The sequence below is a fragment of the Cololabis saira genome, chromosome 6 (assembly GCF_033807715.1).
Source record: "Cololabis saira isolate AMF1-May2022 chromosome 6, fColSai1.1, whole genome shotgun sequence".
Lineage (NCBI taxonomy): Eukaryota > Metazoa > Chordata > Actinopteri > Beloniformes > Belonidae > Cololabis > Cololabis saira.
In genome coordinates, this window is record NC_084592.1 from 22,762,083 (window position 1) to 22,774,834 (window position 12,752).

Here is a 12,752-nt window from a genome sequence, read left to right on the forward strand (position 1 = left end):
CAGTAGTCAGGGGCATGCGCAGTAGACCCGTGAATCCACTCCGTACCGACGCTACCAAGAGGTGAGTTTCTGTTAAACACTAGAGTGAATACAGCGCTTTCGGGTGTCGAACATTTCCCTCAAAATAGACGATTTTATGTCTCGGGTACGATAATCCTACATTTCCCACCAGGAAATATTCCATTCTTGCCGACTGATCTATCGAAACAGTCTGGCAACGACGATTTCTGGTTGCTAAGCAACGGAGCAGACGCGTTTCAGGCTCCCGGAAGTGCGTGGCCCAAAGGAAACATGGCGCAGAGCTCATCTCATATAGCAGTGATATATTTTATGTCAACGTACTATTTTAGCATTTTATCTTTGTCTTTTTTAATCACTTTTGGACCACTCAAATCAGTAAAGAGCGATGATGTGTTCAGTGCAAGCCACACAGCCACAGTGTCCATTTCTGCCGCTAGAGATCTGCGGTGAGTTTTACACTTGTGTTAGCTATGCTAACATGCTTTGGTTGTAATTATACTTTTTTTTTCTTAATATTTACCTGATGCATTTATTTATACGATCACTGCTAAAGCAAACTATAGTTGGCTTTTAAAATACGTGTTTGTCTCCTGTTAGTCGGCCCTGATTGCTCGTATCGTTGAAGCAGTACCAGGCTCCATAGTCAAAATTATCTGTTTAATGGCTGTTCTGTGTCCAGGACCCTAAAAATATTTTACATATATGCCATAATGTAGTTTTCAGATCGCTAATGTGATGTTGTTGTATTCGGCGTAGATAGTTCATTCATCAGAACACATTAGAGTTACACTCGCTTACATTTGTTCACTCCTTTATTTCCCTCTTTATAAAGGAGGTTAAATGCATATGCATAGAAGTCCTGAGGCACAATTTGAGCACTAACTAAATAATAACGTAAGGTATTTGGTTTAACCGAATACTTGTTGCTCTTTGTTGGCTCGCTGTTGGTTTTTGCATTACTCATTTCTACCACAGGAGGACGCTAAACAGCCACTGCCCTCGTGTAAATGAACGTGGAAAAAAATCCACCTGCTTATCCGGGAAGAAAAAGATTGTAGGTAGAAATGTTCAGAAGTGGACAGAGTACTCGACCCCAGTACTTGAGTAAGAGTACAAATACTACTGGTCAAAATTTACTCCGTTACAAGTAAAAGTAGCTCAGTCAAAATATTACTCGAGTAAGAGTAGAAAAGTACTTGCTTTTAAAGGTACTTAAGTATCCAAAAGTAAATGCTTTTAAATTTATTTTAAGTAAAAGTAAGAGTAAGAGTAAATTTCTTATTTTCCACATCAGTAAATTACAATATTTTTTCTAAATTAACTTAAGGATCTTTTAACTCTTGTTTCTGAGAATTAACTCTTTGAAACCAGCTGCACTGATGTGCTGCTTTGAGAACCACAATGTTATATAAAACCTGCAGAAACACCAAAAACAAATCAAATGAATGGGATCATAAGAGGACAGTAGATGATGCAGAGTTTATTAACAATCATGAACTGAAACCAAATGAACCTGCACCATCCAACTAAGTCTGGATCCCCCTCAAAGACCACTGCTTTACAAAAAACTGTGCCCTCGTTTTTTAGTCGGTCGAACTCAAACATTGAGTTAAGATACGGCCAAGGATTTTGTGAAAGTCCCTGCTCCGAGTCCGGCTCATTATCAGACTCAGACGGCTCAGCGGATTGTCTTTCTTCTCCTGACGCAGGCGTAGCCATTGTTGCGGCTCTGTCTTGACTTGTTGCGGCTCTGTCTTGACAAACGCAGGCTACTTTGGCGGTATCGTTTTGAGGAGGCTTGACGTATTTCCGCTTTACGTACATCCCAGTGGAGAGCGTGCACTGTGATAGGTCTCCTCCTTTGACAAAAAGAGCTTGTGTCCAATAGGATTTTAGGGAAGAAGAAAAAAGAGCAGACCTGAAAGTAACGAGTACTTTTCAGCCTTCCTAGAAATTTACTCGAGTAAAGTAAAAATATTTGTCATGGAAATGTATTCAAGTAAGAGTAATAAGTACCAAAGAAATCTAATACTCAAGTAAAGTACAAATCCTCTGGATATGTACTTAAGTACAGTACTCAAGTAAATTTACTCCGTCACTGGAAATGTTATGTCCCACGTACAATGTAAATCATGTCATACTTAGGACATTGATTACCAGAAAAGAAAGCTCTTTATTTTCTGTTTGAACATTTAATATGAAGAAATGTACCAAAAATGTTATTTTTTTTTTACAATACAATGAAAATTATCTTGTCACATCTGACGTTGAAGCCTTTTTTTTTTCTTTCTTGTCGTCTCCTTTCAGGTACCTTTTGTATGACGTGAACCCTCCAGAGGGTTTCAATTTGCGGAGAGATGTCTATATTCGGATGGCCTCTCTGGTAAAGACTTTGAGGAAAGAAGGGGATGACTGGGTATTGGTTGTTCCACCATGGGGTCGCCTCTACCACTGGCAAAGTCCCAAAATCGACCAGATCCGCATCCCATGGGGAGAGTTCTTCAGTCTCACTAGCCTGCAGGCCAATGTGCCTGTCATTGAGTATGAAGAATTCATTGCAGGTGAGTACATTTATATGAAATTCTGTTAATACTTCATGATTTATTTAAGGTTCATTTGTATCTTGGGTTTTAGAAGAATTTATGTGTCTAGATTGTTTTGTAAAAGCACCATCACCATTTTCTAAAAAGCTTTATTGCAGCAGAGGGCGCTTATTTCACCTCGAATCGGATCCGAAAAGACTAAACACCCTCTAAATGTTTGAATCTTCTTCTTGAATGTAGAGAACGGGGGCCCGTTTATAGACCAGGTCCTGGTACTGCAGAACTATGCTGAGGGATGGACTGATGGTAAATGGGAGGAAAAAGTTGATGAACGGCCATGCATTGAGAAGTTGATGTACTCCAAAGATAAACAGGGCTACTACAGGTAAGATAAAGAACCAATGACATCTTTTAAAACCACTATGTTATGATGTATGAACAAACATTTTCAATCTTTGTATTTTTTTTTTAACTACACAGTTAAGGAAGGACAGCCAACATTTTGATAGCACAGTCGAAATTAAAGGTGTGGCAGTCAATGTGGTGAATTGTTTAAGCTCAACAAAGAAGTGTAATTATAAACACGCAAACCTGTTTTAGTTCCTGACAGATGATGTTCACAGTACCGTATCAATGGTGTCCACCTGTGCCTTCCTCCTTACGCATTTCTCTCTTCTCTAATGACTTCATGTTCCGTATTTTGTATGTTTCCACAGGGGCTGGTTTTGGGGTTACGATGAGACAAGAGCCCATAATGTAACATGTGTATCAGCTCAAGGCCATGCCTCAATCATGGCACCGGTTCTTCAGAGCAACATCACAGCAACGTGAGTCCACAGAGTGACACAGATGAAACACACATCCATCCATCCGTCCGTCCGTCCGTCCGTCCGTCCGTCCGTCCGTCCGTCCGTCCGTCCGTCCATCCATCCATCCATCCATCGATAGAACACAAGTTCTGAGATAACACAAAGTGTCTGGATGCCGTGTGATTTTAGAATAACTATCATGATGACTCTGGCTGGACAGAAAACTCATCTTGCATACATAAAAAAAAGTGAAACATTGATTTAAACATTGTCCGTAGAACCACCTAGTGTTTATGAGCAGCGGAAAGACGATCTGACTTCATTGTTGCTTAATTGTGGTGTTACTTACAGATCGTGGTCACAAATCTAAATGACACCCGCTCGGATAAACTCGTTCATGTGCTGCTGTATTTCAGATCAGTCATGCTTGATCGAGCAGAGACACTCCTGCATGATGTCTATGCGGGAAAGGATTACTGGGATGTAAGTAGAGTAATATCAATTTAGTATCAGAAAAAGCTTTCACGAGTTACATGACACATGTTATTGTTTTCCTTTTCCCTGTTTTCTTCTTCGTTATGCAAAGCTTATTTGATACACAGCCTCACTGTAACTTTTCTGTTTTTTAAATAAACATATAACGTATAACTGATTAAACATCAGCGACTGTCTGCTTGTGATGTAGACTCGTCGCAGCATGGTCTTTGCAAAGCACCTACGACTCATAGGAGACGGATTCAGAGGAAAGTACCTGAACTCTACAGATGGCGGAGACAGTACGATATACAGTGAGGACTGGACCCGCATGAAGGTGGGTCCATGTCTACGTTATTAGGAAATCATTTTGTTTAGAAATGTACTTCGAAAAAGGCTTCACAGGTAACCGATGATACAGAATCAAAGTTCCGTCTTAAAATGACCAAATTAAATAACTAATCTATGTAAAGCCAGGCCATTCATTTATGAGCTCTACAAGGGAAATCGTGTCCAATGACTTTGTAGAGAGCACAGACGGATATAACAGCTTCAGCTGCCTACTGCAGTGACTGTGATGTACAGTGTTCAGAATATTATATGTAGTTGCTGAGCTGTTTACATCCCTGAGTTGCTTTAAGAAGCTCTATGGAGTCTAAAGCCAGGATGTCACAACTGTCAAGCTTATCGTTTGTTCCAGGTTTAATTGTCTGTAAATTCTTTTTGTGATCATATCTTAGATCGAATCATGCTGCCTCATCCTTGAAATGCTTTAAGGCAGACATCCTGAATGTTGATGTCACAAAACTGACTTACTGTAGTAAAACTAGTTTTCAGGTGTTGTGAAAGAAATCTGCCATGACTGTCAGATGAGAAGTGAAAAGGGATACTTGCTCAGGAAAAGTTGTCCTCTGTGAATTTATTAGATGCTGCAGCAGGAGAACAAGTTCAACGGAGGTATCAACATTGTCTACGGAAGTTGTCTCAACCTGACCAATTTCCAAGGGTGTATTTAAGGTTTTTTGGTGCCTCATACCCGAGGCGATGTGATGAGAGATATCCAGTCAGAAATAGCATTTTTTTCATGTGTGATCTGCTCATGCTCGGCACCTGGCATGTGTGTACATGTGTTAATTACTTTTGTAGAAAAGTGTGTGGCTGATTAGGTCAGTGTATACTTCTCAGGAAACCTTGAAAGTATATAATCAAAGATACTGTATGTGGGAGGGGTTAGGTTAGGTTAGAGTGCTGTGAGCATCCAGTCTGAGCCTGTCTTCCGCAAAATCTAACTAAAGACAAAAGACAAGGAGGATGCGGTTGGTGCAGGTAATCTGTACTAAGGTCATGTGAGGACATGGTCACACTACGCATGTCTTCAAAAGCAGTACAGTACAGATTTATATTCTCGCTGTCATTTTAAGAGCTGCATGATCAATAAAGCAGTAAAGAAAGTTTTGAAAGAGCAGGTATATCTGGAGATTTCCCCCTTTTTTTTGTGCATGCTGAGTTTTGATATGTAGGTGGTTACTCAAAACTGCAGGCGCAGATCAACCCAGCCCTTCTATAGAAGGAAGTTCTATAGAAGGAAAAGAGGAAAAAATAGTAAAGATATATCCTCCTATTGTCTATGTTGCCGTGGCCAGCAGATTGAGTTAGGAGAAGTTGAGGGGGAGGGAAGCCCTAACAGAGCATGAAAAAGATGCATGTTATTGCCAGGTGTGAACAGATTAGCTCAGAACTGTCCACCTGTGATCAGCACAAATGTTAATACCAGGTCTAGATGAGGCCTAAAGTACTGAGTATGAACCCACGTGAAAAGAAACTAAACAGTCAACACATGTAATTAAAAATCCCTAAAAGTGGATTCATGTCCCTTTATTTCCCACTAAGGCTAAGCCTGGCTCAGCCAAAGGGGGTCCATATCTTGCGGTCCATCTGCGCAGAAAGGACTTTATCTGGGGTCACAGGGAGGATGTACCCAGCCTGAAGGGGTCAGTCAAAACAATTCGCAGCTTGATGAAGAAACACAAACTTGACAAAGTGTTTGTTGCGACAGATGCAGACGGCGAAGGTAATGACTTGTCATATATTCATATGATCCAAGTGCATGTAAAAAATATTTAGAGTCATTTAGTTCAGGGTTTCCTGCACAATGTTAATACATAGGTCGGACATTCAAGTATATTAACAGTTGGTTGAAATTATTTGCAAAAATTAGATATATCTACCACTCTTGAGTTACACACACACACACACACACACACACACGCACACGCACACGCACGCGCACGCGCACGCGCACACGCGCGCGCATATTTTCTATATTGGCCTTCTACCTGTTCAAGCACACTTAAACCTTATCAACACTTGGTCATACTTGGAAGGAAAGCACAAATTTTGCCAATTTATGACTTTTAGACCTTTTTCCAGAAACAGCTTCTTTATTTTTTAGAAAACAGCAACAAAGAAGCATCGAACAAAAAGTGAAAGAGCACCCTCTCGAACAAGCTGTAATTACTTTGCTTTATGCCAGACGTGTTGTCACTCCTTCTCTTCTCTGCTTCGAGCACTGAAAGGAAGAACTCTCCTCGGCGCGTGAGAGGAATAATCTTGATATGACCATGCTTTTAACTTTCATCAAACTGAATTTAACAAAGTATTTGTAGCGACTGAATATCCAAATGCGGTCTGTGCTTTTACCGGGTGGCAGAATGAATTCGAAGCACCACAGCAGCTGAAAAAGACATAAATATGAGGCAAATAGGACAATTAAGGATATATGTGAATTAGATGAAACAATAATATAGACTGAAAGTACATCCCAAAGTAGCAACCAACGCTGCATGACTATTATGTGGGGAAATGCTGAAAATGTTTTAATATTTTTCAACGTTGGAATAGTTATACCACTGTTGTCAAACTTAAATCTTTATATTAATTGAAAACAAATGTGCAATCTGTTAGAATTGAGGGAGCTGAAAAGGTTGTTGCCAGACATGGTGCGGTTTGAGCCATCCAAAGACGACCTGGAGCTCCTTAAAGATGGAGGAGTGGCCATCATTGATCAGTGGATATGTGCCCATGCAAGGTAATTTTCCTGAGTATTGTTACACTCACACAGGGCCCACCGTTGGAGACGCCTCTTCTATGTGATGAATTATGTTGCATTATATAGGAACAACTTAACCATTTAAACATTTCACGTTGGAATTGGAACAGGTACTAAGAAATGTTAAGTGGACTGAATGAATGGTTGTCTCAGCAAAATGCCAGGAACACAGACTGCTGTGTAAGTGAGATGTATTGTATTCAGCAAATTCTACAGTCGGTCTAAAAGAAATGGTCATAGCTTCCTGTGCCAGAAATAAAACCTATATTAAAGTGTTTAAAACTGGCATTCTCTTCAGTTTTGAACAGGAAGAAAGTTTGTAGAGCTCTTTAGTAACATCAAACTACTTTTTGCATTAAATCCGATCTAATCAAAAAGAGGAAAAAGAAAGTCCAATAGATATGAAATGAAAAAAAAAACAATATTTGCGACTCATCGTGTTTTCCCCACATCTTGCTTTCTCGTGCATTTCCAGTCTCTCGAACCACTGTATAGCTGAGATTGACTTCATCTCTGTGTTTGTTTCCAGATTCTTTATAGGAACATCAGTGTCCACCTTCTCTTTCCGCATCCACGAAGAGAGAGAAATCCTGGGTTTTGACCCAAAAACTACATACAACCGTTTCTGTGGAGATACTGAGAAGGAATGTGAACAGCCAACACACTGGAAAATTGTCTACTAATGTGACCTCAAACCTCTCTAAGACGCAAGTGCCATGGCAGTGTTAACCCATTTATCTTTTTCTACGGATACAAGATATTTAAACTGTTATTTTTCTTTCTTTTCTTTTTTATTCTTCCTGTTCACAGTGTTGTGCAATCAAGTGGCCCCTGAACTTTATGCCCAGAAATGCAGACTGGGCTGCCAAAAAATGTATTTCATTTATGTTCAACAATTAAATCTGCATATATTTTTACGTTTGATGTTCAGCGTGGATTATTTCTTTTATAAGAACCTTTTATTTTTTTTTTAAATATGTCATATTTATTTGCAGTCAAAGCAGAAGTTGTAAAGAAGAACGCTGATAATTACTCTGCATTGTGTGTTTAGTTGTATTTTCAGTTTACATTTCATGATATTTATAACATGTTTATTGCTTGAGCAACAAAGTATTCCTTGAAATTTTAAGATAAAAACAATACAAGTTAATGATGAATTTAATGTAAGCCATTCTTAATTGGAGGAAGCGTCTTAGTTTTCATGTAATCCACTCAAATTGCATTTACATTGTCTTCTTGCTTATATGAGTCAAGTGAAATACATTTTTATCTGAGACTCAAGATCCAATTTCTGCGATTAAGATATGACACAAGGCACCACATCACATCGTTGCTGATATCAGAGTTTTTCTACTTTGTACTGTATATAACATGAACAATCATTGTAATGTTAAATATGTTTAGCTTTGTATTTATAAACCTTGCTTGTATTTTTTGTTATTATTATTACTAAAAAAATTACTAAAACAGAGGTTTAACTGATCAAACCTGTTTGCCGTGGACAGGGAATAGTCCACATTCCTGGCCCTCGCCCCAGTCTGAAAACAATGGAGTGTATAATGTCTAGTTTCATTTTATTTCGCACTATTTTTTCCAGTGGATTTTAAACATGAAGAAAAATTCTAAGTGAAAGTGATGTCTTTTTTAAAATATTTTTTTAATATAGTGTCTATTTCAGTGACTCTGTTGGTGGCAACCAGAGAATAAGATGTAAAGCTCCTGCTTACACTTCCCAGCCAATCAAAACTGAAAGATGTTTAAATACTTCAATAGGTTTTCCATTGTGTGTCATTTATATAGCGACTCTTGCGTGTAGCGGCAGTTGTGTTGAGCATGCATCAAGTCAGACAGAGAAGAGTATGCTCAGGGACCTTGAACTTCACCAGCCCAAGGAATGATCCTTGTGTTTACACTGCATCTTGCTTCACTGTATTTGTGAGTCTTTTTCCGCATGCTTTCATCAAACAGGAAAACCAGTATGGCTACCCTTATGATGGACGTCTGGCTGTTTCACAATGCAGCCGTGTCAAATGTCACCCATAGTCATCTGTGGCCCAACCCTAGAGCTTTTCATACTTCATTGTTTTCAATTATTCTTTTGCATAATTCTGGTAATGGAAAGAATGTGTTTTTAGTACTGGTGACATAACAGCAGTTTGTGCTCTAACAGGAGGTTTATATACCACGGCAAGAAAAAATATGTGAACTGAACTGAACTGATCAAATTTTTATTTAGATCACATCAGCATCTGCTGATATGAACCGTGCTTCAGAAAGAGGAGATCTGAAGGCAATTTTTTTATTTAACAATAGTTGATAAACATCTGCATGAAGCTGGAATCTCAAGTTAAGATGTGAAGGTCCAGAAATAAACCACATAAAGACTGTGTTGTACTGAAGAAGCTGGGTGCGACGCCCAGGCAAGATGAGTCTGCACAACCCAGGATCCTCACTGACGTAAACAAGAACCCACCAGTAACAGTAAAGGCTGAAAAACCTGACTGAGACTGGAAAACATTTCTGTTTGTGGCAGACACCATTTTTGCAAAATAATACAAAGCCAATAAAAAAAACCAGCAATTGTTTGGTAAAGGAAAGCATTGCACCAAGGTACTGCAGCTTAATGTATGACATGGTTTTTTTTTTGTGTTATATTTGCATTTCTTTGATTTATTTTTACATTTTCTCTACTTTCTTTGTCCAAATCTCAAAACTTTTGCTGCTATAAACTGTGCATTTCTTTATCATGGGACTAATAAAGAAATTATTATTCTAAATTCTGAGCTCTTAATTTTTGCTGAAACTATAACCTCTACCCATGAGTGAAACTTAAGTGTAACATAATAACCGCACTGTGCAGTTTGTCACTGTCAAAATACCTTTTTTTATCTAGGCCCTAGTTATGAGAAATGAGATGCAAGGACAACTCTGATCATTTTTCTTTTCCTTGAATCACTTTTCCCTGTAGAACCTTCTCATGATATCAACGTGACTTTCCCCAGTGGAGATCCATCCCTTCTCAATAACAGCTCACACACCGAGCGCGTAATGACGCCTTGCATCATCCGTTCACTGCCTAATCTATAGCCTCAATGCAGCGAAGTAATCATCTTCATCACACTTTCATGCAGTTTATCAATTTATCCAAGACACAACTATGGCTACATTTAGGCCTACACTAACGCACACTTTAAAGCAATGCTTAAAAGTTGGTGACTTTTTAGATTTTAGGCGAATACGTAATACAATTACATTTCATTGAGAATTATGGTCGGTATATTATATTGACATGGTCACGTGATATATATTAGGCTGTGGGAATACATTATACGTTATTGCTAGATATTACGTAAAATATAAGACACTTGAAGCAATTCCCAATATAAGCTTAGTTAGTTATTTAAAGCTTTTTTTCTCCCCTTTTGTTGAACTCAGTAAAAGCTGGAGTACACACCCTTTTTTTTCACAGATTTCCCTTCTTACATAGGAGGAGCTACGGTACACGCTCATTACACCTAGGACGCAGCTGACAGCAAGGTGGAAAACAGGTGTTATTGCAGTAACCAAAGACATTAAGAACAGATTTCTGTGGGGTCTTTTTTTTTTTTTTTTGCGTCTGTTTACTCTTCTTTTTGGTGTGTTTGAGCGTCCCTTTGCTCCGTTTTCCTCCCCGGCGCTGATGGAAAGGGCATCCTGCTAGGGTCACCTGCGGCGCCATGTCCGCCGCAACGAGCCGGCCAACTTCACACAGATAACACATCATTTAACCCAACAAAGACGACAACAGGTGGGTCAACACTGGGGTTTTTTATTATGGTAATGCGTAAATGATTTCTTCGTGAAGAGTTCGTGTGGTACTTGCTGTTAGGAGGAAACATTTTAATGTAAGCATAGTCATTGTCCAGTGTTTTTCTGCAATAGTGGTTACTAGTTTCGGTTGTTTATGTGTTACACTGCAAAAACTCAAAATCTTAACAAGAATATTTGTCTTATTTCTAGTTAAAATGTCTCATTTTTAGTAAAAAGTAAAAAAAGTTAGTAAAAAAAAAAAATCTCATTACACTTAAAACAAGACTCATCACTGGAAAAAACAACAATTTTCACCTGTTTCAAGTAGATTTTCACTCAAAATAAGTAGAAAAATCTGCCAGTGGAACAAGATTTTTTTTGCTTGTAATGAGAAGATAAATCTTGTCCCACTGCTGGATTTTTTTACTTATTTCAATTGAAAATTTACTTGAAACAGGTGAAAATTGTCAAATAGCAAGTTTTTTTTTCTGGTAATGACTCTTGTTTTAAGTGTAATGAGATTTTTTGACTGAAAATCAGACATTTTAACGAGAAGTAAGACAAATATTCCTGGTAAGACTTTGAGTTTTTGCAGTGTATAGTTTAAATGTTAGACCTCTGTAAAGTATTTGACACCTTTTTTTTTATCTGCCAAAGAAAACATAAACTATTGTTGCTTAAAATAAAAAAAAGTTTAGTCTTACTTTATCCTGGTCTATAAATGACTAATAAGATACCAACAATAAAAGGGATGAATTGACTTTTCATTTGTTGTATTAATGTTGGCCTCCAGGACTGATGGCTGCCCTCCGACAGCTGAGGCTTCTTCTCTGGAAGAATGGACTGGGAGTCATCAGACAGCCGGTGGGTTCAAGTGTTTTTATTACCATTACAAGTGAGGGCAGACCTAAACCTGCTTGCCATGTATACTTCAAAACACATAGCGTGACGTGACTTTAAAAAAGAAACCTTTGTGAACTGATTTCCATTGCTGACTTCAACACTACCTTTTGCTGCAGTTATGGTCCCTGACTCTGATCGCCTGGCCTTTGGTCGTCTTCATCCTCATTGCTGTGACCCGCAACCAGTTTCCTGCCGTAGTACGAGACGCATGTGAGTGTAAAACCGCTCTGAAATTAACTGTATAGAACCAGGTCTGTGCTTGGTAAGACCAATCAAAGTGTTGGCACATTTATAATCCTTGTACGATGAGAGAGAGATCCTCATTTGAGCAAGCCATTGTCCATTTTGAAGGTTACAGTTTTTTTAGTTTTCACTGTATACCTGCAATACATTTTCAAGAACTCCTGCATATATATTTCTTCAAATATGTGTAAATATGTATATATATATATTATGTATAATGACTTAACGCAGCCCATTAGGGGTTGGATCTATTGTCTTAAAAGTCAGCATCCACACACAGATTTCTAAAACAAATGTTCAATTCAACTCAAGCACCGCAGGTCTTCTTGGCCTATTACGTCACTGACATTTTTAACCTTTTCTTTTCTAATCCTACACACCAAAGTCACATCTGTTTGCCATGAATATAGGGGAAAGTACTCCATAGGGGAGTGTCTCATCCCATGCCTTTATGTTTCCACCTGTTGTCAAAGTTGAATAACTGAGCGTGGAAGGAGGTATAGAATAAGTCGGTGTTGTACAAGGACACAAATAGATTGTACTCTTAACAATGAAACAGGGTTTTAAATTGGAGCGATTAGCATAATTTTAGACAAGCTTCATTTTCCACTCCAGCTGTTTTAAAACATTAAAACCGCGCATGATTGCTCAGCATGTTTTAAATAGATCATATTCTGCGGTTGCATTTATCAGTTTTAATTTAATAATCCCAATAGGCTCAGATATAAAAAACAAACTAACAAACAAACAAAACAAAAAACTACCCACGTAATCACAGGTTTTCTATGGGCTGGAAAAAAGCAAAGAATGAAACCACACCCTAAACCAGGTAACAGAACCATCTTCAGTTTCTACATAAAG

General features: G+C 38.5%; 2 protein-coding genes across 3 annotated transcripts in view; both read left to right on the top strand.

The window, feature by feature from the left end:
- The first annotated feature begins 277 nt into the window (after positions 1-277).
- pofut2 (protein O-fucosyltransferase 2) lies at positions 278-9,733 on the top strand. The gene is made up of 9 exons (XM_061723725.1): positions 278-467; positions 2,329-2,582; positions 2,805-2,949; positions 3,281-3,391; positions 3,790-3,856; positions 4,059-4,184; positions 5,738-5,918; positions 6,812-6,935; positions 7,486-9,733. Exons 1-9 carry the CDS (start codon positions 292-294, stop codon positions 7,637-7,639), a joined length of 1,338 nt encoding a protein of 445 aa, XP_061579709.1. The 5' UTR covers positions 278-291; the 3' UTR covers positions 7,640-9,733.
- A 750-nt stretch (positions 9,734-10,483) lies between these two features.
- abca12 (ATP-binding cassette, sub-family A (ABC1), member 12) overlaps positions 10,484-12,752 on the top strand; it is a 71,092-nt gene continuing 68,823 nt past the window's right edge. Inside the window, exons 1-3 of one of the 2 annotated variants that reach the window (XM_061723726.1) lie at positions 10,484-10,743; positions 11,539-11,609; positions 11,765-11,858. In XM_061723726.1, coding sequence (XP_061579710.1) covers positions 11,544-11,609; positions 11,765-11,858 — 160 coding nt within the window. In that variant the 5' untranslated portion in view covers positions 10,484-10,743; positions 11,539-11,543. Of the gene's footprint in view, positions 10,744-11,530; positions 11,610-11,764; positions 11,859-12,752 lie in introns of both variants that reach the window. The other variant, XM_061723728.1, reaches the window with a different exon arrangement.

What these genes read in the sequence shown, in the direction of transcription:
- pofut2 (XM_061723725.1), top strand. Translation starts at nt 292, where the DNA reads ATGGCGCAGAGCTCATCTCATATAGCAGTGATATATTTTATGTCAACG. An exon ending in GTATGAAGAATTCATTGCAG is followed by an intron (nt 2,583 to 2,804) that starts GTGAGTACATTT and finishes TCTTGAATGTAG; the next exon opens with AGAACGGGGGCCCGTTTATA. An exon ending in CGGGAAAGGATTACTGGGAT is followed by an intron (nt 3,857 to 4,058) that starts GTAAGTAGAGTA and finishes CTTGTGATGTAG; the next exon opens with ACTCGTCGCAGCATGGTCTT.